Here is a 24,930-nt window from a genome sequence, read left to right as displayed (position 1 = left end):
ACATTTCCCCTCCATTGCAGTCTATTTAAAACCTGGCTTCATTCAAGTAAATTGAGACTTTTGCTCCATTCACTTCTACGTAGCAGAAAACCCCCTTGTAATAGCAGAGCCTGGGACTTGTGAAATGTGTCACATACATGCATCAATTACGGCGCTTTTTCTTGACTCCATTCACTTCTGGGCAGCAGAAAAAGGGGGTGGGAAAACTCTCGGACAAATCGCAATTGCCCTCCTCACATGTTATACAGTACGATGTGACTAGTATCTGTGTGCCGGGCCTGTAATTATTTTTGTACAGTATAGGATAGCAAAACAGCTTGAGCCAGCCTGCAGAGAAACAACCACTATCAGCGAGACTCTGCTCAAATCTCCGTCTGAATCGTCAGAAGAAGCTTCTGGCACAAACCACAGGATGGTATCACATGAGAATGGACTCCCAGTAAGCCCACAATTTGCATTCCGGTGATTGTGCCAAAAGCCAAAATTGCATATCGTCAACGGCAGGTGGGATTGCCAAAGTCATTTTTCCTGGAACCCCGCCCCTTTTGTTATTATTTATTTTTAATTCCCACATGTGCCCCACCCCCTGGACTGGTCAGAAAGAAGGAAGACAGGCAGTTGGTAGTACACTGAGGGCCAACTAGGCTTGGTGGGGCAGGACCCCATTCACTCTAAATGCTTCCCTACATCAAAAATTTTGTGGAAAGCCAGGTGGTCAAGGGAGAAAGATCTCTGCACAGCCCTTCTCCCGCCATGTTAACTTTGCACATAAGGATTTTTAGGCTGGGAGCATTCAGAAAAATGTCACACCCACCTTCTGAGGTGGTATGTGCTTTTTCCTCTGTGTTTTAAATTACCTTTAAGTGAGTCCAGGGATAAATTACCCATTGCACAGCATTGTACCCGAGGTGGGCTGTACGGTTTTGGAGTTCTATGGGCAAGGTCCAAGTGAGAGAATAGAAAGGGATGTTCTTGCTTTGTGCTGGCCTCCTAGGAAATTTTGACCCAGTGTGGGAAAGACTCAAGCTTCCCAGGAGTTTAATGGAATGTGGGAATGGTCTTCTTCTTGGCTTGGTGGACCCTCCAGGGGCATTGTGCCTCTTGCTGTACTTCCTCCACACTCATGCACCCATCTCCACACTGTGGTGTTACCCTTCTTTCACATAGTGCAGATAAACAGATAATGCAAGTCTTAAGCTTGGGGCCAGCCAAGTGGTGGGCCCACCAGTTAGGTATTCAGTACATGATGTCTTCGGCTGCAACATTTGCTTCTTCTGTCTTTGTCTTCCGCTTAGGGAAATGAATTGTGCTGATGGCAACTAGCAGCAAGTTCACACCGTGAATGGTCGCGCTTGCCACGCAAAGCCAAAAAGAGTGTTCATACTGTTCTTCCAGGATTACAAACTGGAAGACGTTTTCCTGGAAATTGGCAATCCTTTCTGTCAGATTGTGCAGTTTGACGGCAGCCATGAAGCTAGTCACACCCAGCACTGCAAAGCCACCTGCAGGAGAATTCAAAACACAAAGGCATTAATACACTGAAACGCAAAAATAGTTTAGAAACGGAGAATTGTAGAGCCACTTTGCTCCATGCTTAAAATCCTCCAAGGAAGGAGAGTCTAGCACATGTCCCTCAGACCTTGTGGGGAGCCGGACTATATTTTGAAAAAAAATAAAAATGAACGAATTCCTATGCCCCACAAATAACCCAGAGATGCATTTTAAATAAAAGGACACATTCTACTCATGTAAAAACACGCTGATTCCCGGACCGTCCACAGGCTGGATTTAGAAGGCCATTGGGCCAGATCCGGCCTTAGTTGGCCTACCACCTTCCGAGGGAGTCTGGTCCACTGTCAAACAGCTCTTGCCAACATGAAGTTATTTCTGATGTTTAGTCTGAATCTTCTTTTTTGTAACTTGAAGCCATTGGTTCAGGTCTTACCCTCTGGAATGGGAGAAAACAAGCTTTCTCCATCTTCCCCGTAACAGCCGTTTAGATGTTTGCAGATGGCTATCCTATCTCCTCTCAGTCTCCTCTTGCCCAGACTACACATACCCAAGGACGCCAATGGAAATTTCCCTAAGAGCATTTAGTGACATGCAGAGATAATGGAAAGCAAACACTTAATCTAGCAAAAGGAAAAGGTGGGTGCCACCAGACATTTTACCTGCAAGGACGTTCCACAAGGCGATTCCAGCTGGACCTTTAATAGCCCGATAGGGAACTTTAATTATGTTGAATATGCAGAATGCCAAACTGACCAGAGCAAATGAAAACGCCACGCAGAGGAAAAGGATAATTGCCACGTGGAGAGCTGTGTTCAACTTCTTCACCAGGTGCGGAAAAACTGACAAGGAAAAGAAAGCAACATTGAGTTTTGGGTTGTGTAAATGTGGCAGGACCCACAAAGGCTATGAAGATTTTCCGTTCAAGATTAAGGGGAAATTACTTCCTTGGAAGATGTTCCATCTGTTCAGATGATATAAAAGCGTTAGATTTTGAAGAGTGTACAGTACTTGCTATTCACCATGAGAATGATAATGCTCTTGTTTAATGTTAAACAGTTAAGCTCTGTTTATGACAGGTCAAGGTAATTTAACCAAGCACCAGAGATGTGGAGTAATAGATCAATTGCTTCTGCGGTGACAATGGGACCCATCTTCAGTGACCTGAAAAGCAGCAACTAAAGTCAGGTGAACTTTTTAGGTTCTAGTTTCAGGTACTAATTAAAATGATAATGGGCCTTGTTTAGTGTTTTATTAATCCACTAACAGTGCAATCCTAACCATGTCTACTCAGAATTCAGTCCTATTGAATGCAGTCCTCAGTGGGGTTAGGATTGCAGCTAAGTATGTATAGGATTGCAGCAATAAGTATCAAAAAATATTAGAATTCATATTCATTGCAATCAAATATTTCAGGAGCCAGGATCAAATCTGAGTGTGTCACCCCTGTGGAGAGATGGCGGGGACACACACAATATTGGACCCTACACTGATAGCTCCACCCCCCTCCATTTTTGGGTGTGGCCTCCCCAGTTCATTAGATGCCTTGACTATCTTAGCTTTCTAAAGATGCCTAAACTTTCTTTCCATCTCTTTCTCATACTCCTCTTCCATCAAATTGTTCCCAGGGTGGTGTACAAAAAAAGATAAAAGCAATATAAAAGCAATAAGACCTCTCCCTTACAGCAGGTCCTTCTACTCTCAGCTTATTACATACAGTGAAGATGCCAGGTAGCCTGACATCTGGCTGGTTGATAGGGAAATCAAATACTTATTTCACTAATTATAATGCACATCAATCTCTGGCTTTTGTCTTCTGGGGTTTTTGGGGTTTTCCTGTTGTTATTCTGTCTCTCACAGCTACAATAAACCTACCATTAAAATTATGGACTGGTCATTTCTTCGTCAAAGGGCAAACGGGCAAATTTAGCAGGGGATCAAATACTCCCCCCCCACTGTACTTCTTTTAAGGTATTCACATATGTGTTAATTCTGTAGGTGGTTTTGCAATCGGCTGGTCGCCCTCCTCTCCTCCTTCCCAATGTAGATCTTTATTCCCTTCTTGTTCCCAGTGTAGATTCTCACTCCTCCCTTCTTCCCTGGCAGGGCCGGCATCATCTTGCAGTTCACCTCGGGTGCCAAAATGTCTTGGGACGGCCCTGAACGGCACCACTTCCAATTCCATGTATGGAAACTGATTGGGTTGGCAGCTGAATCTTATTTCAATACCCAAGGAAACAGGCTAGATATGCAAATGCAAGGAAGTCCTCAGGACCAATGAAAGGGGTACCAGCCAGGGGACTAAGTTGTCTCCAGTGTTTCCCAGCATTTATGGACTGAGGTGGTTGTCTCACTCTGCCTAATGATAGGGCTGGGCTTGTCTATTACCACAATATATGGACACATTTGGTACCTAGGTCCAAAACTATGCAGGGCATTAAAAGCAAGCATATTTACATATCATAGATTCCTGCATATTTTACCAAAACTATACCATTCAGTATTCCATTATTGCATCCATCAAAACTTACTTACACTGTTGCATTTATCTTAATGCTGCCAGCGTTTTCAGCTGTACACAGTTATTTCCCATATGTGCAATAAACGTTTTCCAATCTTCTTTAAACATATGTTCTCCTTGTTCTCTTATTCTATATGTTAAGTCTGCAAGTTGTGTATATTCAGTCAACTCAAGTTGCCAGTCTTTGGTTGGGACCTTGCCCATTTTCCATTTTTGGGCTAACAAAACACGGGCCGCAGTAGTGGCAGCGTAAATAACTTTTTTTGACACCTGGGAATTTCAGTCTGAATTATCCCCAACAGAAATGTACACCTATTCCCAGAGTAAGCCAGCGGATGTATTTTGACTGGAGTATCCAAGGTGTCTTCAAAAGTATTGCCATAACCAATCCTGGATGCTACCAGTGCACAGATAACTGTGCCCATACTACATGTGGGGCCACAGCTGCACCAGCCTTAGCCCTCCGGGTTCCATAGGCTATTTTGGCCTCTAGAGACCAAGCTGGATCTAGCAGAACCTGCAGACTGTGAACCTAATTGTCAGGGAGATCCCACGTAGAACCACTGAACAACAGAATCACAGAATTGTAGAGCCGGAATGGACCCTGTAGGACTTCCTGCAATTCAAGAATCTCAACACATGGTCTCCCCATCCAATTTGAAAGCATGCCGGACCCTGCTTAGCTTTGCAAAGGTGGTAGCAGTTTTATTGCTGCACCACATCTAGCCTAGTTTTCCCTCCAGTGTTGCTGCCACTGGAGTGGGATTACAGTGGTACCTTGGTTCTCAAACTTCATCTGTTCCGGAAGTCTGTTCCAAAACCAAAGCGTTCCAAAACCAAGGAGCTCTTTCCCATAGAAAGTAATGCAAAACGGATTAATCCGTTCCAGGCTTTTAAAAACAACCCCTAAAACAGCAATTTAACATTAATTTTATTATCTAACGAGACTACTGATCCATAAAATGAAAGTAATAGTCAATGTACTGTACTATAAAATAGTAAGACAGTGTTGTAGATGAAAAAAATTAAAATTATTTTTTTCACTTACCTGCACTGATGGTAGTCATAGTTTGGATGGGGGGCTTTTATCCATTTCCGCAGTCACACAATCCATCAGTAGCTGAACTGGGTTCCACACAGTCACAAAAACAAGTTAACCGAAAAAGCCTCAAAAACGCAAAATAAATGGCAAAAACAAAAGCGCCAAACTTAATCCGTTCCGGAAGTCCGTTTGACTTTCGAAATGTTCAAAAACCAAGGAGCAGCTTCTGATTGGTGCAGGTGTCCCAGAAACAACAGCCGACAACCACATCAGACGTCCAGTTTCCAAAAAATTTTCAGAAACCGGAACACTTACAGTACTTCTGGGTTTTTGGCATTTGAGAACCAAGGCGTTTGAGAACCAAGGTATCACTGTACTCACTCAGTTTCTCTTCTGTGGACGTGTCAAAGAGCAGAGCCCATGTGCAACAGTTTAATTCTCAAGCTACCCTGAAGTAACACTTCCCCCCTGTTCCCAAATTCCATTTCTTTCTTAACCATTTTTATATCATTGCCTTTTTATCTCAGTTTGCAAATTCCACTGATGTGCCTCTTTACAGCTGCAGCTGCTAACACATTTATTAAAAAGAGAAATAGGTGAAAGGTTTTCCCCTACAGAAGATTTAAAGGGAACACAGAGCCTTAATTTATCAAAGGGCTGTTTTTTGTCTTTTGTTAGCAAAGTGTGTTAGGAAAGTAGTGGGAGAAGGATTCTCTTTGCCCTAAACCAGACATTTATCTCAACAGAATTCCAAATTGCACAGCTTCAATTGGCCAGTATATGATTCTCAGAATAGGAGTGGCCTGGAAGCACCCTTTCTCCTCCACTGACCACATCTGTTTCCTGGCTCCCTTGCCCTCACTTCCAGTCCTGATTTTACTTATAAGTAGACCTTTGTCCTAGGGACGTGTGTGGCACTGTGGGTTAAACCACAGAGCCTAAAACTTGCTGATCAGAAGGTCGGCGGTTCAAATCCCCGCGACGGGGTGAGCTCCCGTTGTTCAGTCCCTGCTCCTGCCAACCTTGCAGTTCGAAAGCACGTCAAAGTGCAAGTAGATAAATAGGTACCACTCCGGCGGGAAGGTAAACGGTGTTTCCGTGTGCTGCTCTGGTTCTCCAGAAGTGGCTTAGTCATGCTGGCCACATGACCTGGAAGCTGTACGCCGGCTCCCTTGGCCAATAAAGCAAGATGAGCGCCGCAACCCCAGAGTCGGCCACGACTGGACCTAACGGTCAGAGGTCCCTTTACCTTTACTTAGACCTTTGTCCAACTCAAAGGACTCATTTTAGGCCACTCATTCTCCCCCTGCTTTGCCAAAGCGGGGAATCAATCCTACCCTCAGTGCCAGAGTTGCTTCTTCCCCCATGACCGCTGTCTCAACACGGTCCCCCATCTTCTTATTCCTCTCCCCATCAGGATCCTACTTAGGCATCTAAGGGCCATGGATATGGTTGGGGTCCTCTTCATGTCCCCACATTTTTCAGTCAAGGAGAGCAGTTTTTAAAATTTACCTACATTTTTTACTCCAATTTGAGAAGAAAAAAATAAAACAACTCTTGTAAAACAAGCCACAGAGGTAAAATTCCAATGTTTAGCATAAAGAAAATGTATGGTCAATACGCGCACGTTCGAGAAATGAACCAAAAGTGTTACTTACTTGTGAATTTGGATCGCCGCCCGCCTAATCCACATTGGCGTATTTTGCCACCTGCAAAGAGTCCGTAGTAAATTTCCCCCATGAATTTGACTAGCTCTGGGTCTGTGGCATTGACCAGCTCAGCTCCTGTTTTGCAAAGGATTTTTCCAGTCATCCATTTCTGGGTGCTCATGGCAACGAGGATCAAGATAAAAGACGCAAAGCTCAGCACCGCGATGGAAGCAAAGACAGCCCATTTGAAGTATCTGGGCATCCTAATGTCTCAAATAAATCATCTTTCAGGATCTCCCAGCAGTAATTATAGTTGTTGCATCTTTTCCCTCAGCATCTTTTCTAATTCACAAACTGAGATGTGCAGATCAAAAACCAGCTCCAAAAGATCAATTTTGTACAATAATCCACAAGGATGACAAAGAAGAGCGTCATCTCTCTGCACGGCAACGGTGCTTGTTGTCGAGAGAGAAACACCATATCTGTTACATGACTAGTGTTTCATTCAAAGGCTCAAATTCTTTACCTGTTTTAAATAGTCAAATGACTTCCATTTCTGAGCTGGGAGATGTTTAGCTGCTTGTGCAATTGCACATGCTTGTTCAATTTGTTGCCAAGTCTCGAATTATTGCTAGGAAGCAAAGTAGGATGGATATGTTAGAATTTGACATCAGAATTCCACTGGCTGTATGGCACCAAGACGCCATCTCCTTGAGTTTGTTTGCGTTTCCTAAATGTCATTACTGTCATCTCTCCCAAATTAATGATACTCTGCTTTCCAATACTATTAAATGAAACAGATACACAATATTTCTGGATGCCTGGGCTTGCAATTAGAGCAATCTTCTGGGCGTAAAGGGGAACGCAAATTGGTTGCAGCTTGGGGAAGCACGTGCTTTTCCTGCATTGCACAGTTGCAAGCTCAAGCATATTGCTCCGAAATGCAAAATAACCTCATAAAAGCTGAAGATTGCTTAATGCTGGTTAGCTTTTGAAGACACCTCGCCTGTTTGGAATGGGAAAGAAGACAACGGTTTGGCAATTGATAGGTGTAGCACGAATATGCCTCAGTTTGCAGAGGTGACTGGTGAGAAAGCTGTTTGGGGGACTGCAAGCGTGCAGTGTTGCTGTTGGGAAAACAGTGCTGCTGTACTAGCTAGCACAGCATCAGCCTGAGTGATCGTCTGCTTCACCATACACAACTTCAGTACAGTGGTACCTTGGTTCTCAAACTTAATCTGTTCTGGAAGTCCGTTCCAAAACCAAAGCGTTCTAGAACCAAGGCACGCTTTCCCATAATAAGTAATGCAAAATGGATTAATCCGTTCTAGACTTTTAAAAACAACCCCTAAAACAGCAATTCAGCATGAATTTTACTATCTAACGAGACCACTGATCCATAAAATGAAAGCAATAAACAGTGCTGGATGTTGTTGTTGTTTAGTCGTGTCCGACTCTTCGTGACCCCCTGGACCAGAGCACGCCAGGCAATCCTGTCTTACACTGCCTCCTGCAGTTTGGTCAAACTCATGCTGGTAGCTTCGAGAACACTATCCAACCATCTCGTCCTCTGTTGTCCCCTTCTCCTTGTGCCCTCCATCTTTCCCAACATCAGGGTCTTTTCCAGGGAGTATTCTCTTCTCATGAGGTGGCCCAAGTATTGGCGCCTCAGCTTCAGGATCTGTCCTTCCAGTGAGCACTCAGGGCTGATTTCCTTTAGAATGGAGAGGTTTGATCTTCTTGCAGTCCATGGGACTCTCAAGAGTCTCCTCCAGCACCATAACTCAAAAGCATCAATTCTTCGGCATATAAGCTAAACAAGCTATGACCCCACTCTCTTGGGGGCCCCAAAAAAATTTAGAGGGAAAATAACTGGATGTACATTTCCAAAATATAAGATAAAAAACAAATAAATAAAGCATACAGCAACAGCGTTTTGTGTTGTGTAGGCTCCTATGATGTAAGTAATGGGCCCCGCCTGCTCCCTAAAATATCGCTGGTTTGCTCATTTCTATATATCTGCATGTGCAAATGGCTTCAAATAGGTCCATAAATTACCATATAACATATATTCAACACAAAAAACAGTGACAATTTGTTGTTGACAAAGGACAGCTGGACATATAAAGGGCCTCATTACCTTCAGTAGGGACTCATCAAACCTAAATCCGGCCCTGACAATAAACAATGTACTGCAGTCACACAATCAATCAGTTGCTGAACTAGGTTCCACATTTACACACACACACAAAAGAGTCGCATCAGTTTAAGGAAATATTGGGACATTGTTACGCTTCTGAACTCATTGATGCGGTTATACTTTTTTGTTTGTTTCCTCTTTCCAAACAAACGCAACTCTTTTCCTCGGGAAAACTCAGCTCCCAGCTTCCAGGGCAGGGGGCGCTTGCGCCATCGGCGCAGCAGCGAGGGCGGCGCTTCGCTCTCTCTCTCCTCCTCCGCGCAAAATCCTTCCTTCTTGGGAAGGCGGAGCGTTTGCGGCCGCTCGCCGATCCCGGGCCGGAGGCGAAAGGCGGCTGCAGGCGAGGCTGAGCCATGGCGGCGGCGGAAGCGCGCCGGGTCCTCGTGTATGGCGGCCGGGGCGCCCTGGGCTCCCAATGCGTGCGCTACTTCCGAGGGAAGAACTGGGTAAGGGCAGCAGCCCCGTGGGGACGAATCGAGGGTGGTGGTGATGAACAAGGAGCTCTTGGCGTTTCTGCAGATCGGCTGCGTCTGCACGGAGCGCCTTTCCCAAGCCTAACCCCTGGCTTTGCATTCTCCGGGCCTTCCCGGCGCAACGCGCAATGCGCGCGCGTATGCGCAAAGATCTCCGTCCGCCACGCTGCAAAAGGAGGCGCGCGGGTTGTGCGTCTCCGCAGCCGCTCGCTCTGCCACGGATTTGCCCGGCGGCCCTTGGTCCTGTCCCTTTCCTTAAAGGTATTTTTTGAGCTCCCGATAGACGAAGCTGCAGGTTTTCGGGCGCTGCCAGCGCTCCTTATCCCCGCGCATCCCCGAAACAGCAATTTTACGCGGCGCGTTAAGGAATCGCAAGGGGACACTTGCCATACTTGCTGGGGTGATGGGAAGGAACAAAGGGCTCTTTCGAAATAGGGAGCGGGGAAAAGCTGTCCTGCTTTTGGGCCTGAGCCTGAGAAAGTGCGCAAAGTATGGGCAACATACCTGAAATAAATCTGCAATGAAAGAATGGACACTCCTCCCTGTTTCCCTTTGAAACGGTTTTAGGAAATACTTTTGTTTTCTGGTGCAAAAGACAAAAGCACGAAATAAGTAAATCTCTTTTTAAACTGAAAATTGGGGGGACTCTTTTTTTCTTTTTAAATCAGTGGGTGGCCAGCATTGACTTGGGAGAAAACGAAGAAGCGAGTGCCAATGTTGTTGTGAAAATGAGCGATTCCTTCGTTGAACAAGCAGATCAGGTAACGTGCATGGTATTGTTTGTGCCTTGCTCCTATGTTGGAAGCATTTAAAATGAAAGCAGAAAGATGTCCGGGCAGCTTCTGGGTTCCAAAATAATTGTTGTTGTTTAGTCGTTTAGTCGTGTCCGACTCTTCGTGACCCCATGGACCAGAGCACGGCAGGCACTCCTGTCTTCCACTGCCTCCCGCAGTTTGGTCAAACTCATGCTGGTAGCTTCGAGAACACTATCCAACCATCTCGCCCTCTGTCGTCCCCTTCTCCTTGTGCCCTCCATCTTTCCCAACATCAGGGTCTTTTCCAGGGAGTCTTCTCTTCCCATGAGGTGGCCAAAGTCTTGGAGCCTCAGCTTCAGGATCTGTCCTTCCAGTGAGCACTCAGGGCTGATTTCCTTCAGAATGGAGAGGTTTGATCTTCTTGCAGTCCATGGGACTCTCAAGAGTCTCCTCCAGCACCATAATTCAAAAGCATCCATTCTTTGGCGATCAGCCTTCTTTATGGTCCAGCTCTCACTTCCATACATCACTACTGGGAAAACCATGGCTTTAACTGCAAAATAATAGCAGTTGCCTAAAATAAGATCCTGTTTGTGTGTGAAAAGTTCTTTCCTCTTGGGAAAGACTTTCCGACAGTTTCTTCACCTTCATCAGCTTTATGAAAGGCAGAAAATTCAGTCGGTGCATTTTCTTCCATTTGCCCCATCACTAGGAGGTGCCATACTGACTTAATTCCTGCCTGTCGTGCAGTTGTTAAAGGTTCAGCTGCCAACATTAGGGCAGGGATGTAATAACTCAGGGGAACATTTAGGTGGGAACATCTTGGCTCAAGATGCTGGCTATCCCTTTTAAAGGTCTGCCCGAGTTGTGTGATAACAAACTCAAGTCAAAAGGGGCTGGGTAGCATAAATGTGTGTGTGAGAGAAAGATAAATATCTTTTTAAATGCATGTTAAGATAAAATGGACTGGTGATCTTGGCACACCTACGTTAACTCCCATGCTTGTTTTTCTGTCGCTTGTTCTTCCTTCCCCCATATTTATTGGTTCTGTCTATTACCTCCGATTTGCTTGGAACCGACATCCACTGTTCTAGAAGCACTGTTTTCTAATTTGAGGTGTGGAAGGTTTTATCGACCCCAAACCGTCTTCAGGTATTGCGGTCAAACCCACTCACCCCAATCCAGGGTTGTGCATTGGAAAGAGATTTCAGGATTCAGGATTTAATCCTGGCAAGCACTGGCTTATATTAAGCCTAGTTCCATTATATTCCATTATATATACTTTCCCTGATTTCTAAAGCCTGGTTCTGAAGGTTAAACATGACATGACAAGAGGTGGTTGTGTGTCTGTTTGTTGATTTGCCTGCCTTGCTCAAATCCTAATGCGGGTGGATCCTATTAGGATATCTTGGAACTGACACCCCCCCCCCTACTTCTTTGTCTTCACATCTTTAAAGGTGACAGAAGATGTTGGAAAACTCCTGGGCGGAGAAAAAGTCGATGCTATACTTTGTGTCGCTGGTGGATGGGCTGGAGGCAGCGCGAAAGCAAAATGTAAGCGACAAACCCGTGAATGCCATGGAAGAAATCATTTCTTCTTTGTCTTATAACCAGAGTTTTCAGAACGGCTTCTTTCCTTTTTGTGTGTGATCAGAAAATCGAGTATAGTAGCTGTCTCCAACCAATATTGAAACCTGATGGAAGTTTGTTAAATTGTTAAGCAGTTACTATCTTGCTAAGGGTCACTTTCCTGCATTCATTTTATGATGTTTTAAGCTGGGGGTGCCCAAGTGGCTGTATCCAGATGCAAAACTGACCCTTGGCAAGCCTGTTGATTTTTCAGAAGGTGGTGGAAGGAGGTTTTTTTCCCAGCACGTCCTCTCCAGGCTTTGAATCCTGTGATCCCCAAACCACCAACACCCTACCAGTGTTTCTCAATCTTGGGTCTGGAGCAGTTTTTGGACTACAACTCCCGTCATCCCTCACCACTGGTCCTGCTGGCTAGGGATGATGGGAGTTGTAGTCCAACAACTTCTGGAGACCCAAATTTGAGAAACACGGCCAAAGGACCCTATTTTGCACATTACTGCCAGTGGAAGAACTGCCAGGGGAGTTTACCACCCACTTGGCAGTAGCTTGGGACCTCTGGCATGGAGGGGCCCTGGGACACCCCCCTCCCCCCGGTTCTCCTTTTGCTGCTAGAGCCTGGCAGAGAAAAATCCAGGCATTCCTAACCACCACCACCACCAAGTCATCAGCTTTTTTAGGGGAAAGATAGGATTGTGCTGTTAAAGCCCAGTTAAAAGCCTTTAAAATCCTCCACCTGGAGGAAGTAATTGAGTGGATTCTACCTTGTCCATTGTTGCACTAGGTCAGAGGCTGGTTTTCTCCATTCAAAGGGGATGTATTCTGCATTGTGGACTTTGAAGCAAATAGACCAGCTGTGGCCTGGAGCTGCTTTAGATGGAGAACTAGGCTTAATGTTGAACCAGGCCTTAACCCTGCCAGTGATCCTAAAGTGAATAAGATCTTGTTTGCCGTGTCCTTAAGAATGATTTGTGCAGGGGTTGTATTCCTGATCATTGCACATTTCGGCGGAGCATGCATAAGCCCACCCAGCTCCGTTCTGTCCCGTTCTGCCCTGTTCTGGGTCCAGAAACAACCCATGCATGCACAGTCGCTCATACTTTGAACCCATGCAAAATGGGGGTTGCCTGTACTATATTTGCAAAATAAAAGGAACTTTGGTTGAAAATACTTCTTCACAGAGTTTCGCAACGTAAGTTCTGCATATTCTACAATCCAGTTATGTCTGGCATTTAAGGAGACCATTGGAAAATATTCTCTGTTTTTTAGTGGTTTGGTGGTCGGTTCCATTAAATTCCAGGAAAAGAGTTAATGGTTTCTAAAATGAAACCCAGGTTTTTGCATGGTACTACAAAGCACTTTCCAGTGATTATAAAAGACTTCAAGACAGGCTTTTGCACTTACATATTAGAAACATATTAGAATAGGAGACCATTCCTAAAAGAACTAACTGATCCTAAACAGCTCCATAAGTCTCAGTTATGAGCGTAATATTTCTGAGATGGTTTGCATCTAAAAGCACTTGGCCAGTTCAAAGCATGATTTTCTTGCTCCAACAAAGTATTGGTTTTTGAAGCACATGTAAGTTTGAGCGCCTCCCCCTCCCCTTTTCTTCCATGCTTGGCTTCAGAGAAGACCTCCCAGTTTGATAAGCCACAGCTTCCCTGTGACATCCCAACCAGGAAATTGTGGTCTGTGTGCTCCATTCCAGATAGGATTTGCCAAACACATTCTGATCTTGTTTGTAGGGAATTCTTAAACCACAGTTCGGTTGCCATTCATCTAGCAAACCAGGAAATCTCCCCTGAAGCCAGGTGTGCAAGAGGAGTAGATTAAGAAAGCAGGAAGCACTTAAGCTCATTGCTCACTTCTTCAGCAAACCATGGTTTGCTGGACCAGAAACATGTAGTTCGAGCTGGGCAAGTACAGAACAGAACATTGCTACATATTCCTTCCCTTTCTCTTTGGGAAGCGGGAGCTAGTGTTGGGCCCCCTGTTTTTTAGATTCAGGACAGCTCAAATCAGAGTCTTCTGGATAATTTGGAGTCTTTTATCTGGGAAGCTCACCTTAAAACATCATTGTACTCCTTTCACCATTTTGTTACAATATAAACCAATGCAAGAATATAATGAAACAAACATACAGTAAAACATTAAAGAGAACAAGAAACCAACTGGTATACCTGAAGGAGCATCTCCACCGCCATCGTTCAGACCCTGAGGTCCAGCTCCGAGGGCCTTCTAGTGGTTCCCTCACTGTGGAAGTGAGGTTGCAGGGAACCAGGCAGAGGGCCTCCTTGGTAGTGGCACCCACCCTGTGGAATGCCCTCCTGTCAGATGTCTAGGAAATAAACAACTATCTGACTTTTAGAAGACATCTGAAGGCAGCCCTGTTTAGGGAAGTTTTTAATGTTTGATGTTTTATCGTGCTGTAATATTCTGTTGGGAGCCACCCAGAGTGGCTGGGGAAACCCAACCAGATGGGCGGGGTATTATTATTATTATTATTATTATTATTATTACCAAGATTCCTCAGGAATAGGTCTCTCAAGTCGCCAGGTTTTAAGCATATAGTGAAAAGAATACAAAAGATGACCAGCGAAGATATTGCCCTCAGAAGATAACTTTGAAGTGGGTAGGTTGGGTTGTTGTTTTTTAAGTTTCTGCTGCCAAACAAGGATCTGAAATATGACAAACTAAGGGAGATTTGCAGTTTTGAGCAAGGAACAGTACATGCTGGTTCTGTCTTGATGCCTAATGTGTCCTGGGTTTTCTCTGCTCACCAGCTTTATACAGAAATACTGACCTGATGTGGAAACAAAGTGTTTGGACGTCAACAATCTCTAGCCATTTGGCCACCAAGCACCTGAAGGAAGGGGGCTTGTTGACCCTGACAGGGGCAAAAGCAGCATTAGCTGGAACTCCAGGTAAATATCGTGGTGTGTTTTGCCAGTATTCTTTGTGGTGTCAATTATAAACCAGCCCGGGGTCTTTCAAATTCTCTTGTCCTGCAATGTGCCTGTTGACTAGCTGTTAAGGTCTTTTCAGAGGACATTTTGACTCCAGTAAAGGGATCCATGCCTGAGAGCCACAATCTAGAGAAATTTTGCGGGTGAAAAAGCAGAAGGCTCATAAGCACACTGTTATTTCTAAGTTGTGAGACACAGTAAAGCTAGGCTGCTGTTTTATTTCTTCAAAATGAGTGGCAGCTCTGCTTGTTTACAATGGATCCTACCTTTAACCTGCCTTCTTCAAAGACCAATGACCTTCAACCCTCTGTCAATAGTTACGAATGTTCCTGGTCCATTTCATAACTATTGACACAGAAAAGAGTGTGGAAACTGAACGATATTCACTGCTAGCTATAATCTGAGCAGACCCACTGAAATCAATGAACTTTAGTCTATTGATATAAATCAGTCTGTTCTGAGTATGACTTAACGTTGGATGTCAGCCACAGGACACCTGTGCACTCTGCATTAAAAATCAAACTTCTAACCATGGAATCCAAATTCCGCATTGGAAACAATGAATTCTGTGACCTGAATAAATTATGTAAGCTGAACAGGTTTGCTTAATTTATTCTGCTTTTAGCAATCATCACAAGTGGCAGAGTGTAGGGCAGGGGTCAGCAAACTTACCGCGCCTCGGGCCGGTGTCTCCAGTGCTGATTGCGCAGAGGGTGGGGGAGCGTGTGCCCATACGCGTGTGCACATGCTATTTCTGGCGCACTTCCGGGTCGGAGGAGCACTGGAAATAGCATGTGTGCATGTGCACAGGCCATCTCCGACCCGGATGTGCACCGGAAATAACACTTGCGCATGTGCAAATAACGCTTGCATACGCAGAAGCTATTTGCAGTGCTCCTCTGACCCGGAAGTGGACATCTGCGCAGTGCAGTGCCGGTAAGAGCAGGTGACGGGGGTCGCCGCAGGCCGGATAAACGAGTCCCTCGGGCCTTATCCGGCCCGCGGTCCTTAGTTTGGGGACCTGACCACCTGCCACTGGAAATGGTACAGCTGGGATTGACACTTTGTTGTACATATAATGAAAAGTGGGGAAAGAAGGGAAAGAGGTGGGCTTCAATGGGAACCTCTCTTTGAGGTAGTAAACTTGTGTTTGGGTGCATGTGAGGGCCAGCATTATGGGATGTTCCTTCATACCAAGCCCACACCTCCAAGAAAACCTTGCAGATAAAAAAATCTATCCTGCAAAGAAGGGGTCTTTCCCTGGTATGCTGGATGTTTATGGGCAGGGAATTAAAAAAATTAAGGCAATCCTATAATCTACAAGCACCAATCATGTTGCCACTGTGTACCATGGTTGGCATATCTGAAGGCAAGTGGCTATCGGAGACCAAAACCCCTGAGAGTTTCCAGCAACGAACCTTTTCAATAGATCATCACGATAAATGCTTTGACGAAAGTTGTGAAGAGCAGTGGCTCTCTGCTGAGATACAAATACGGATAGTTTGGAACTATATTATTGAATCTCTGTTTGTTGGGATGTTATGTAATTTGTTCCCTTCAGTTCCTTTACCAGAGGGTAAAGGTAAAGGGACCCCTGACCATTAGCTCCAGTCGTGGCTGACTCTGGGGTTGCGGTGCTCATCTCGCTTTATTGGCCAAGGGAGCCGGCATACAGCTTCCGGGTCATGTGGCCAGCATGACTAAGCCACTTCTGGCGAACCAGAACAGCGCACGGAAACGCCGTTTACCTTCCCGCCAGAGCGGTACCTATTTAACTACTTGCACTTTGACATGCTTTCAAACTGCTAGGTTGGCAGGAGCAGGGACTGAGCAACAGGAGCTCACCCCATTGCAGGGATTCGAACCGCCAACCTTCTGATCGGCAAGTCCTAGGCTCTGTGGTTTAACCCACAGCGCCACCCGCGTCCCTTATCAGAGGCTATTGGCTCTAATAAACTGGGTGGTCATTTTCAGTCACATTGTTCTGATTGTAGTCTTGCTGCTTGTTTGTGTCACTGTTTTTCTGAAGCTTGAACCCTGGAAAGTTTGAGTCAGGAGCCTCTTTCCCCTACCAACAGTCCCCCCTGCCCCTCCTTGGCAGTCTGAAGTGGTACCGTCCTGGGACAGAGACTTTTGGGGCTTCAGCGGCAACTTAGTTTTGCTCCCACCGTTTCTTGGCTGACTTCTTTGTTGCAAAATTACAGCTGAGCCAGCCACTAGTGTCCCACTGCTCAAAGAAGTGCCCATGTATGCACACAGTGGCTTCCGAAAACAGTGGACTGCTGGGATGGATCCTCACAATTGTACCACATTAGATGGCTCCCTTCCAGAAGCCAGAAAAGTTTGGGTTTATTCTCCTGAGGAACTGTGAAACAGTGACAATATTTTGGTGTCTCGTTGAAACAGTTCTGCTTCCCTTTTATTGCACAAAGCTGATGTTTTCTTCCTTTTGTTTTAGGAATGATAGGTTATGGCATGGCCAAAGGAGCAGTCCACCAGCTTTGCCAGAGCCTCTCGGGTGCAAACAGTGGGTTGCCACCGGGGTCTGCCGCGGTTGCCATTCTCCCGTAAGTGGAGGCATTTTAATCCTTACAGCACTCTCTGCTTTAGGTTTTTTCATATGCCCAGTTTGTGCCATGTTGAAGAAGCAACCTCTGAAATCAGTGGCTTGTGGTCTATGTGAACTCTTGGCCTGTCAATTCGAAATTGCAATTGCTTGAGAATCATGGACAAGGGATGGATTCATGCCGTTTAACTTTTACATTTCATTAACATTAAATTTCCCTCTGCTGAAAGCAAATACTTTTAATTTGAACCTGTTGGATTTCTCTCTCTGTATCACTCCCTCTCTTTCTCTTTTCTTGTTTTGCATTAATTTATAATTTGAGTGGTATAATTGCTAGGGGACCGAACTACAGATTGGGAAGTCCTGCTTTGAATCTTGAACTCTTCACGGGACTTTAGGCAACCATGTTATTATGTAAACATGGGTCAGTTTGCAGCCTTAATTCCTGTGTCCTGTTTATTGGGCCATGAATGCATGTGTTAATTCTGTTCATACCTGGGTGGTCATTATTCAAAATGCACTTTTTAGAGTATGTATGTTGCTGCTATCAGATTAATAATAATTTTTTTTATTTATATCCCACCCTCCCCAGCTGAAGCCGGGCTCAGAGCGGCTAACAACAGTAAAATGATAAAACATTCTAAAATCATTTCATTATAAAATCAGTTCAAATCAAATTAATGGCAACCATTGGGCTAGAGTTCTGTGAGGATTGCCAAAGGAGGGAGTCAGGCTGTGCCCTGGCCAAAGGCCTGGTGGAACAGCCCTGTCTTGCAGGCCCTGCGGAAAGATGTCAAGTCCCGCAGGGCCCTAGTCTCTTGTGACAGAGCATTCCACCAGATCGGAGCCACAGCCGAAAAAGCCCTAGCTCTGGCTGAGGCCAGCCTAACCTCTCTGTGGCCTGGGACCTTCAAGATGTTTTTGTCTGAAGACCGTAAGTTCCTCTGTGGGACATACCATGAGAGGCGGTCCCGTAGGTACGAGGGTCCTAGGCCGTATAGGGCTTTAAAGGTTAAAACCAGCACCTTAAACCTGATCCTGTACTCCACCGGGAGCCAGTGCAGCTGGTATAGCATTGGGTGAATGTGATCTCGCAGTGAGGACCCCATAAGGAGTCACGCCGTGGCATTCTGCACCCGCTGGAGTTTCTGGGTCAGTCTCAAGGGCAGCCCCACGTAGAGCGAGTTACAACAATCCAGAATAAGGTTGAAGTTTCAGTCTGATGCTTTCCTTTGAAAAGGGTATTTAATTAGTGCCTGACATCAGTGGCAGCTATTCCTGGGCACCTGTTTGAGGACCGCAGCCATGGTGTATTTATGTGGCAGTGACATGATACTGACCATCTGACAGTCAAACTGCATGTAACAGCATGCATGTGAGAGACAGTCCTAGATGGGATGCTGCAAAGCAACTTTGGAAATACAGAGGACCCTCTGGATACGAACTTAATTCATCACGGGGGTCCGTACTTACCCCAAAAAGTCTGTACCTGGAGGTGCCATTTCTGTGCATGCGCACGGTGCAATAGAGCACTTCTGCACATGTGCGCACGGCGAAACCCAGAAGTACAGACTTCTGGGTTTCCCGCGTTCATAACTCGAAATTACGTTACCCGAAGGTAACATAACCCGAGGTACCACTGTAGATAATGTTATTCACAGGAGCAGTTGGAAGAGGTGCCTAATCTTTTCCCAGCCACCATTTGTGTGAGATGCCATTTTGCCTGTGGATAAGAGATCATCAATCTTTATTACGGTCCAGAGACCCAACAAATCGTTACAAAGCAATACACAATTCATCCAGCCTACCTCCAGGTTAAACAAGCATTTTGTTTAGAATATAGGGATCATTTGTTCTTGTAACCACCGATAAAAACTTTGCCACTGCTAATGTTGTAGCGTTTGTCCGGTCTTCCAGTAGGAACTTGACATAGTGAGCCTCTGATTTTCCCGGGAAAGGTACCAGCAAGGGTAGTATCAGTTCAGCCCTAGCTTGCTCATATTTTGCACAATGCAACAAAATATGTTTTATGGAATCGATGTCTTGAGCACACGAGCAAAGTCTGTCCTGGCAGGGAACTCCTCTCAACCTGCCATCCAACACTGCAGAAGGAAAGACATTTAGTGGATAAGAGATGCTTGCATGCAAGTGAGAAATTCCTATTGCTCAAAGGTGCGCAGTCAGTTTCAGCATAGTCACCGAGAAGGCGAGATCTTAATAAAAAGAGCAATCTCCGCCTTCCACTGTCCTTGGCGTTCTGCGTGCGTTGTGACGGAGAAGAAATGCAGGCAACATTTATCAGATGCAGCAGTGTACCAGCTGAAGAGCTTATCTTTCTTTGCCCCAGGGTTACCTTGGATACACCGATGAACAGGAAATCTATGCCTGATGCGGATGTCAGCTCCTGGACACCGTTAGATTTCATTGCCGAGTGAGTAAACAGAGGCTTCCTTGCTCAACAGCTGCTGCTTTAGGGCGTCCAGGTCGCCTGTGCCTTCAAATTCTGGAGTGCAGATCCTCAGTCACTGGAAGTTAAATGCCCTTCTGTGAAGTGGAAGTGGCTGAACATGGCTTGGGAGAGTGATTTTGTGGGAATTCATGGATGCCAGATCAGTTCAAAATCGCCTTTATGGCCTGTGCATCAGGGTGGATAAAAATAAATGATTAAAAAAATAAAATCCCCCAAAATCAGATTTTTTAAAAATTTAAATCGGATTTTTAAAATAAAATGCTTTTGGAGGAAAAATCTTTCTAAAGATAGTTTTCTGTTTAGGTTATATAGTCCAAAGGCTATGCATCAGGATATAAGGATTTGTTTTAAGTTTTTCATGTGTGCTAAATCTCAGTCTAAGGTTTTTGTTTTTTTTTTTTAAAAAAGTTTAACCACATCAGTTAACAAACATGGATGCATATGCTATAATGTTATTGCTTTAGTTAAATAAATTGTTTAAATTGTTATTAAGGAAATGGTTATTTTTCTCCTTCCAATAAAGTACAGCAGAAAAGTTGTCCAAACATAAACAGTTAACTTATTAAACCTCACAATAATTTCATAATTATCTGTCTTATGTATTTCTAATAGTATAACCAAATCAGTAATTTTTGATATAACTGTAAAAACTACTCTGAGAATTTATTATTCCAAAAATGAAACCTTCATCTGGTTGTAAATATTAAGATTATACCAGCAAGAATGATCTTCCTGTAAAAAGAAAAATAAATCAAGTCTTACTGACTTGTGATTTAAATCAAGATTTTAAATCGTGATTTAAATCAATTTGATTTAAATAAAATCCACCCTGGGCAGTACGAATCAAGAACGCTGCCTAGTCCTGTTTGGCTCCCTTCAGAGGTGGCCCCATGTAGAACGCATTGCAGTAATCTAACCTAGAGGTTACCAGACTGTAGACAACAGTAGCTAGGCTGTCCCTGTCCAGTTATGGCCCAACTGAAGTTGGTGGAAGGCCCTCTGAGCCTTCGAGGCCATTTGTGCCTCCAGGTGACAGTAGCGGTACTTAGGGTGGACTCAGCACCCAACTGAAACATCCCAAAGCAAGCTGCAGTCTCTCAAACTCATTTCCCGTCGAAGGGGAATAATAACGGCTTGCTTCCTTGCGGCAGAAATAACAATAATAAATTAAAATAAATATAAGTTACTCAGTTTACCAGGCCGGTCATGGGCTTGGTCAGGGCCTCAGGTGGGTTCCGTGGCAGAAGAAAGGTGGGATATAAATGTATAAGAGAGAAGAAAGAATGGATAGATGTTGAATATTCTAAAATGACAAGGTTAGGACTGCAGTTCTAAGCACTTGCTAGGGAGCCAGCTCCTTTGAACATTGGATTTACTTCTGGGTGACATGTATAGATTGCAGTATGAAATGTATTTAGGAGTGGTGTTGGACACAAAATCTCTGACCTGAGAAGCTTCTACACTATTTTTTTTTTTAAGCAGTTCAAATATCATAACGTGAAGCTTTAGGACAAGCTTCCTCAACCTCGGCCCTCCAGATGTTTTTGGCCTACAACTCCCATGATCCCTAGCTAGCAGGACCCAGTGGTCAGGGATGATGGGAATTGTAGTCTCAAAACATCTGGAGGGCCGAGGTTGAGGAAGCCTGCTTTAGGAATTGAATTAATTCACAAAATGTTGATCTCTGTTTTTAACAGAACCTTTTATGACTGGATCACTGGAAAAAACCGTCCATGTTCTGGGAGTCTGATCCAAGTAGTAACCATAGGAGGAAAGACGGAGCTGTCTCCTTCTCATCTCTGAGCGGTCATACGTGCAAACAGCAGTGAAGTGGAGATGCAAAGTGTGTGTGTGTAGTTTGTGCGGTCTTCTCCTTCTGCCGGTAAAATGGTCTTATTTGTCGAGCAAGACCTGAGGTCATATTTGTGTTGCTTGTTGTTAACCAGGTGCACTTAATTATCCAAAGGTACAAAGTGTCATGTGAATCAGGGCTGTGAATTTGAAGATTCACTGATGGCCTCGCTGCAGCATTTTCTACAGAATTATGCCGAGTCTTAAGAAAAGCAAACAGTGAGCAGTAAAACTGTGTTTTAATTATATGAAATGCATATATTTCACTGTTGCGGAAGTTCTGCTGCCTTGGGGTTTCCGCCCCACACTTGAATGCTGCCTAGATAGTCAATTACGTCAGGTGTAATTATGAACCGTCACATTAACACAGACCAAACATGCAGTCTTACTGTCTTTCTTCTGGATGTTGTGTGATAAATAAAGAAGATCCATAGAAATCTGTGGGTCAAAAACATACAATTGACAGTATTGGTTGTAAACTGTACCACAGCAAGCTGTTGTCTGTGTTGCAGAAGGCGGCTGTGTTGAACTGCTCCTCTACCTGAACAGACTTCTCGCTAAACAATACACATACAACACACATGTGTGCAGAGCTTTTCCCTCGAGAAAACATGCAGCCATTTATCCCCCACTCTCAACTGCACACGGAGCTGTTCGTAAGCGACGAGGTTGAACGAGGAAACATTATTTTGCCTTTAAAGCTATTCAGCACAGTTCAGACCTTTTCCGAAAGGGAGCCAGTTCACCAAAGCTATGGGAAAGATTTTGTGGGGTGGGGTGGGGCATAGGTTGTCGTCCAAAGCCTTATTGTACAAAGAGACGTAGCTGGATGTTGACTTATGGTATATGCAGCAATGTCACCTTCAATCAGCTGTGTGCACCAACCAGCAAACTGCTTCATTGCTTGTCATGCACATCATGCCTCTTGTAATTTCATACGGTGATTTTAAAAAGTGCTCTAAAATAGCCCCAGTTGCGGATATTGCCATATATTGAATTTTGTCCTCAATAAACTTGTTGTTCAGAAGCCCGCAATTTGTACATTTTATGTGGCCTCTTACGTACTCTTACATCAAATGCTGTCAGTTTTTGTCTCCAAAGCAAGTCATGGGCCTTCACTGACCCCTCCTTTTAATAGATGGACAGTCTAGTACAGGAATCTGCAACAAAGGTGCTAGACCTCAAGATTTAGATAACTGAAGCAAAGGGCATTTTCGCCAGCAAAACTTCATTTTCACTTAAGGAACTGCGTCTGCTTCTGAACACTAGATTTGCTTAGCCTCTTCTGCTGTTTTCCTTGACATCTGAATTTGTTTACTCCAATTTTCCAGGGTGTTGTTTTTTTCCAAGGCTGCCTGTTGGCTTGTACATCCCTTGATTTAAATGTAAAGGGACCCCTGACCATTAGGTCCAGTCGTGACCGACTCTGGGGTTGCGGCACTCATCTCACTTGATTGGCTGAGGGAGCCGGCGTACAGCTTCTGGGTCATGTGGCCAGCATGACTAAGCCACTTCTGGCGAACCAGAGTAGCACACGGAAACGCCGTTTACCTTCCCGCCGGAGCGGTACCTATTTATCTACTTGCGCTTTGACGTGCTTTCAAACTGCTAGGTTGGCAGGAGCAGGGACCGAGCAACAGGAGCTCACCCCATCGCGGGGATTCGAACCGCTGACCTTCTGATCAGCAAGTCCTAGGCTGTGTGGTTTAACCCACAGCGCCACCCACATCCCACGTCCCTCAATTACTTGCGGCTTAATGTATGAACCAGTTCTGCTGAAAAGCATGGTGTTTGAGGTGAATGTCTAAGATCTTTTCGGAAGCAAACTACAACAGTGTTGTTATAATAAAGTAGATTTGTGTGTGCAAATCGGGGCATTACGATTCCCCCACCCCCAGAACAAAACGAATGGCTTCCTGAAGCCCGTATTCAAACTGTAGTCCACCTCATACCATTTTCCGGAGATTTTTTGGGCCTTCTAAAATGGACTGCCATGTTGTCCTACACAGACTGAAACATGGGTTTTCAGTGACTTTGTCCCTGTGTTTGTTCAGTCTCTGATAACACATTCACATGTCATCTACTAAAAACTTCCCTTCTGGCGGTTACATGTGTTTTTTGATGGAACTTTTCTGTAAGAGCAAATATCACACACATGGTGGCATTTTAGTGAATCCTTTATATCCAGAATATGAGATCTGATAGAGGGATTAGAGTTACATGCCACGGCAGATTTTATGGCAATTGAGGTCTTAAAATTGAACAGTTGGTTTTCTATAATTCCATTGCAAAAAGTATAGGAAGCCATTACCAAGCGATGGGGGTGGGGGGAGTGGTCCTCATAGAGAATAATAGCCAGTGGCAACATTTAGTTTTTACTGGGCATTCAATCTCTGTCACTATAGCTGTGGTGTGGAGCAGTGAAGACTGTAAACTGGGAAATCAACAGATAATTTTTGTACTAAACAACTCTTCACATCACCCTCCCACGTAATATGGGTTTAATAACGACCTGCCTTACACGACTGTTGTAGGGTTTACTGAGATAATCTCCCCACCCCAGCTTAAAAAAACACATCTAGCGAATCAAGTGGTGGCAATGGTAATAGAGAACTGGAGACCAGCCTGTTGCATAGAGATTGCCTCTAGATTTTGGGCCTCACTGCCAGAAATTGCCCTAGCATGAAAGAGAGCCTCTGTTTCACTCCTGTTATCCAAGTAAGGCAGGCATGTGCAAAGTCTGTTTCGAGGGCCTAATCCAGCCCGCTGGTTGGTTTAATCCAGCCCCTGTGGCAGTTTATTTCCTGGGGTAAGATCCTGATGGCCCTCATGGCCCTTCACTTCATCACATCTGGCCTTCTGAATACCACTGGATACCACTGAAGTAAAGGAAGGGAGATGGGCTGAGGAAATTTTAAAATGGAAGAGGAGAAGGGCAATGTGCATTCACACACACGCACACAGAGCAGTGGAAGTTCCATAATTACCGTATTTTTCTCTCTATAAGACGCACCCAGTTTTAGAGGGGCAATTTTAGAGGGATAGCCGCTCTGGAGGCTTCACGTTGCTTTCGCTGAAGCCATGGAGACTGCATTCGCTCCATAAGACGCACACACATTTCCCCTTACTTTTTAGGAGGGGAAAAGTGCATCTTATAGAGCAAAAAATACGGTACATTGTAGGTATTTGGTAGATTAAATCTAGCCTTCCAAGCAAGCATGCATAGCATTCAAATTACCCTCTGTGCAGACTTTGGTGGGCTGAGCCAATGGTCATAGGATCTAGTTGAGATTTCTGCACTTCAGGGGTTGGACTAGATGACTCTGAAGATGCATTCC

At 44.7% G+C, this 24,930-nt stretch overlaps 2 protein-coding genes across 2 annotated transcripts; one reads left to right on the top strand and one right to left on the bottom strand.

Annotated features, from left to right (window-relative positions):
* Positions 1–912: 912 nt before the first annotated feature.
* Positions 913–7,042, bottom strand: CLRN2 (clarin 2). Its single transcript, XM_053402960.1, has 3 exons — positions 6,731–7,042; positions 2,172–2,351; positions 913–1,502 (listed from the first exon to the last, which is right to left on the bottom strand). Exons 1-3 carry the CDS (start codon positions 6,981–6,983, stop codon positions 1,237–1,239), a joined length of 699 nt encoding a protein of 232 aa, XP_053258935.1. The 5' UTR covers positions 6,984–7,042; the 3' UTR covers positions 913–1,236.
* A 2,141-nt stretch (positions 7,043–9,183) lies between these two features.
* Positions 9,184–22,627, top strand: QDPR (quinoid dihydropteridine reductase). Its single transcript, XM_053402718.1, has 7 exons — positions 9,184–9,367; positions 10,063–10,155; positions 11,607–11,703; positions 14,523–14,663; positions 17,164–17,272; positions 19,619–19,702; positions 21,439–22,627. The coding sequence occupies exons 1-7, from the start codon at positions 9,275–9,277 to the stop codon at positions 21,542–21,544; spliced, it is 723 nt and encodes a 240-aa protein (XP_053258693.1). The 5' UTR covers positions 9,184–9,274; the 3' UTR covers positions 21,545–22,627.
* The last annotated feature ends 2,303 nt before the right edge of the window (positions 22,628–24,930 follow it).

The sequence above is a fragment of the Podarcis raffonei genome, chromosome 9, assembly GCF_027172205.1.
Source record: "Podarcis raffonei isolate rPodRaf1 chromosome 9, rPodRaf1.pri, whole genome shotgun sequence".
Classification (NCBI taxonomy): Eukaryota; Metazoa; Chordata; class Lepidosauria; order Squamata; family Lacertidae; genus Podarcis; species Podarcis raffonei.
Note: the sequence above shows the minus strand (reverse complement) of the source record. Positions and strands in the feature narration are given on the sequence as shown.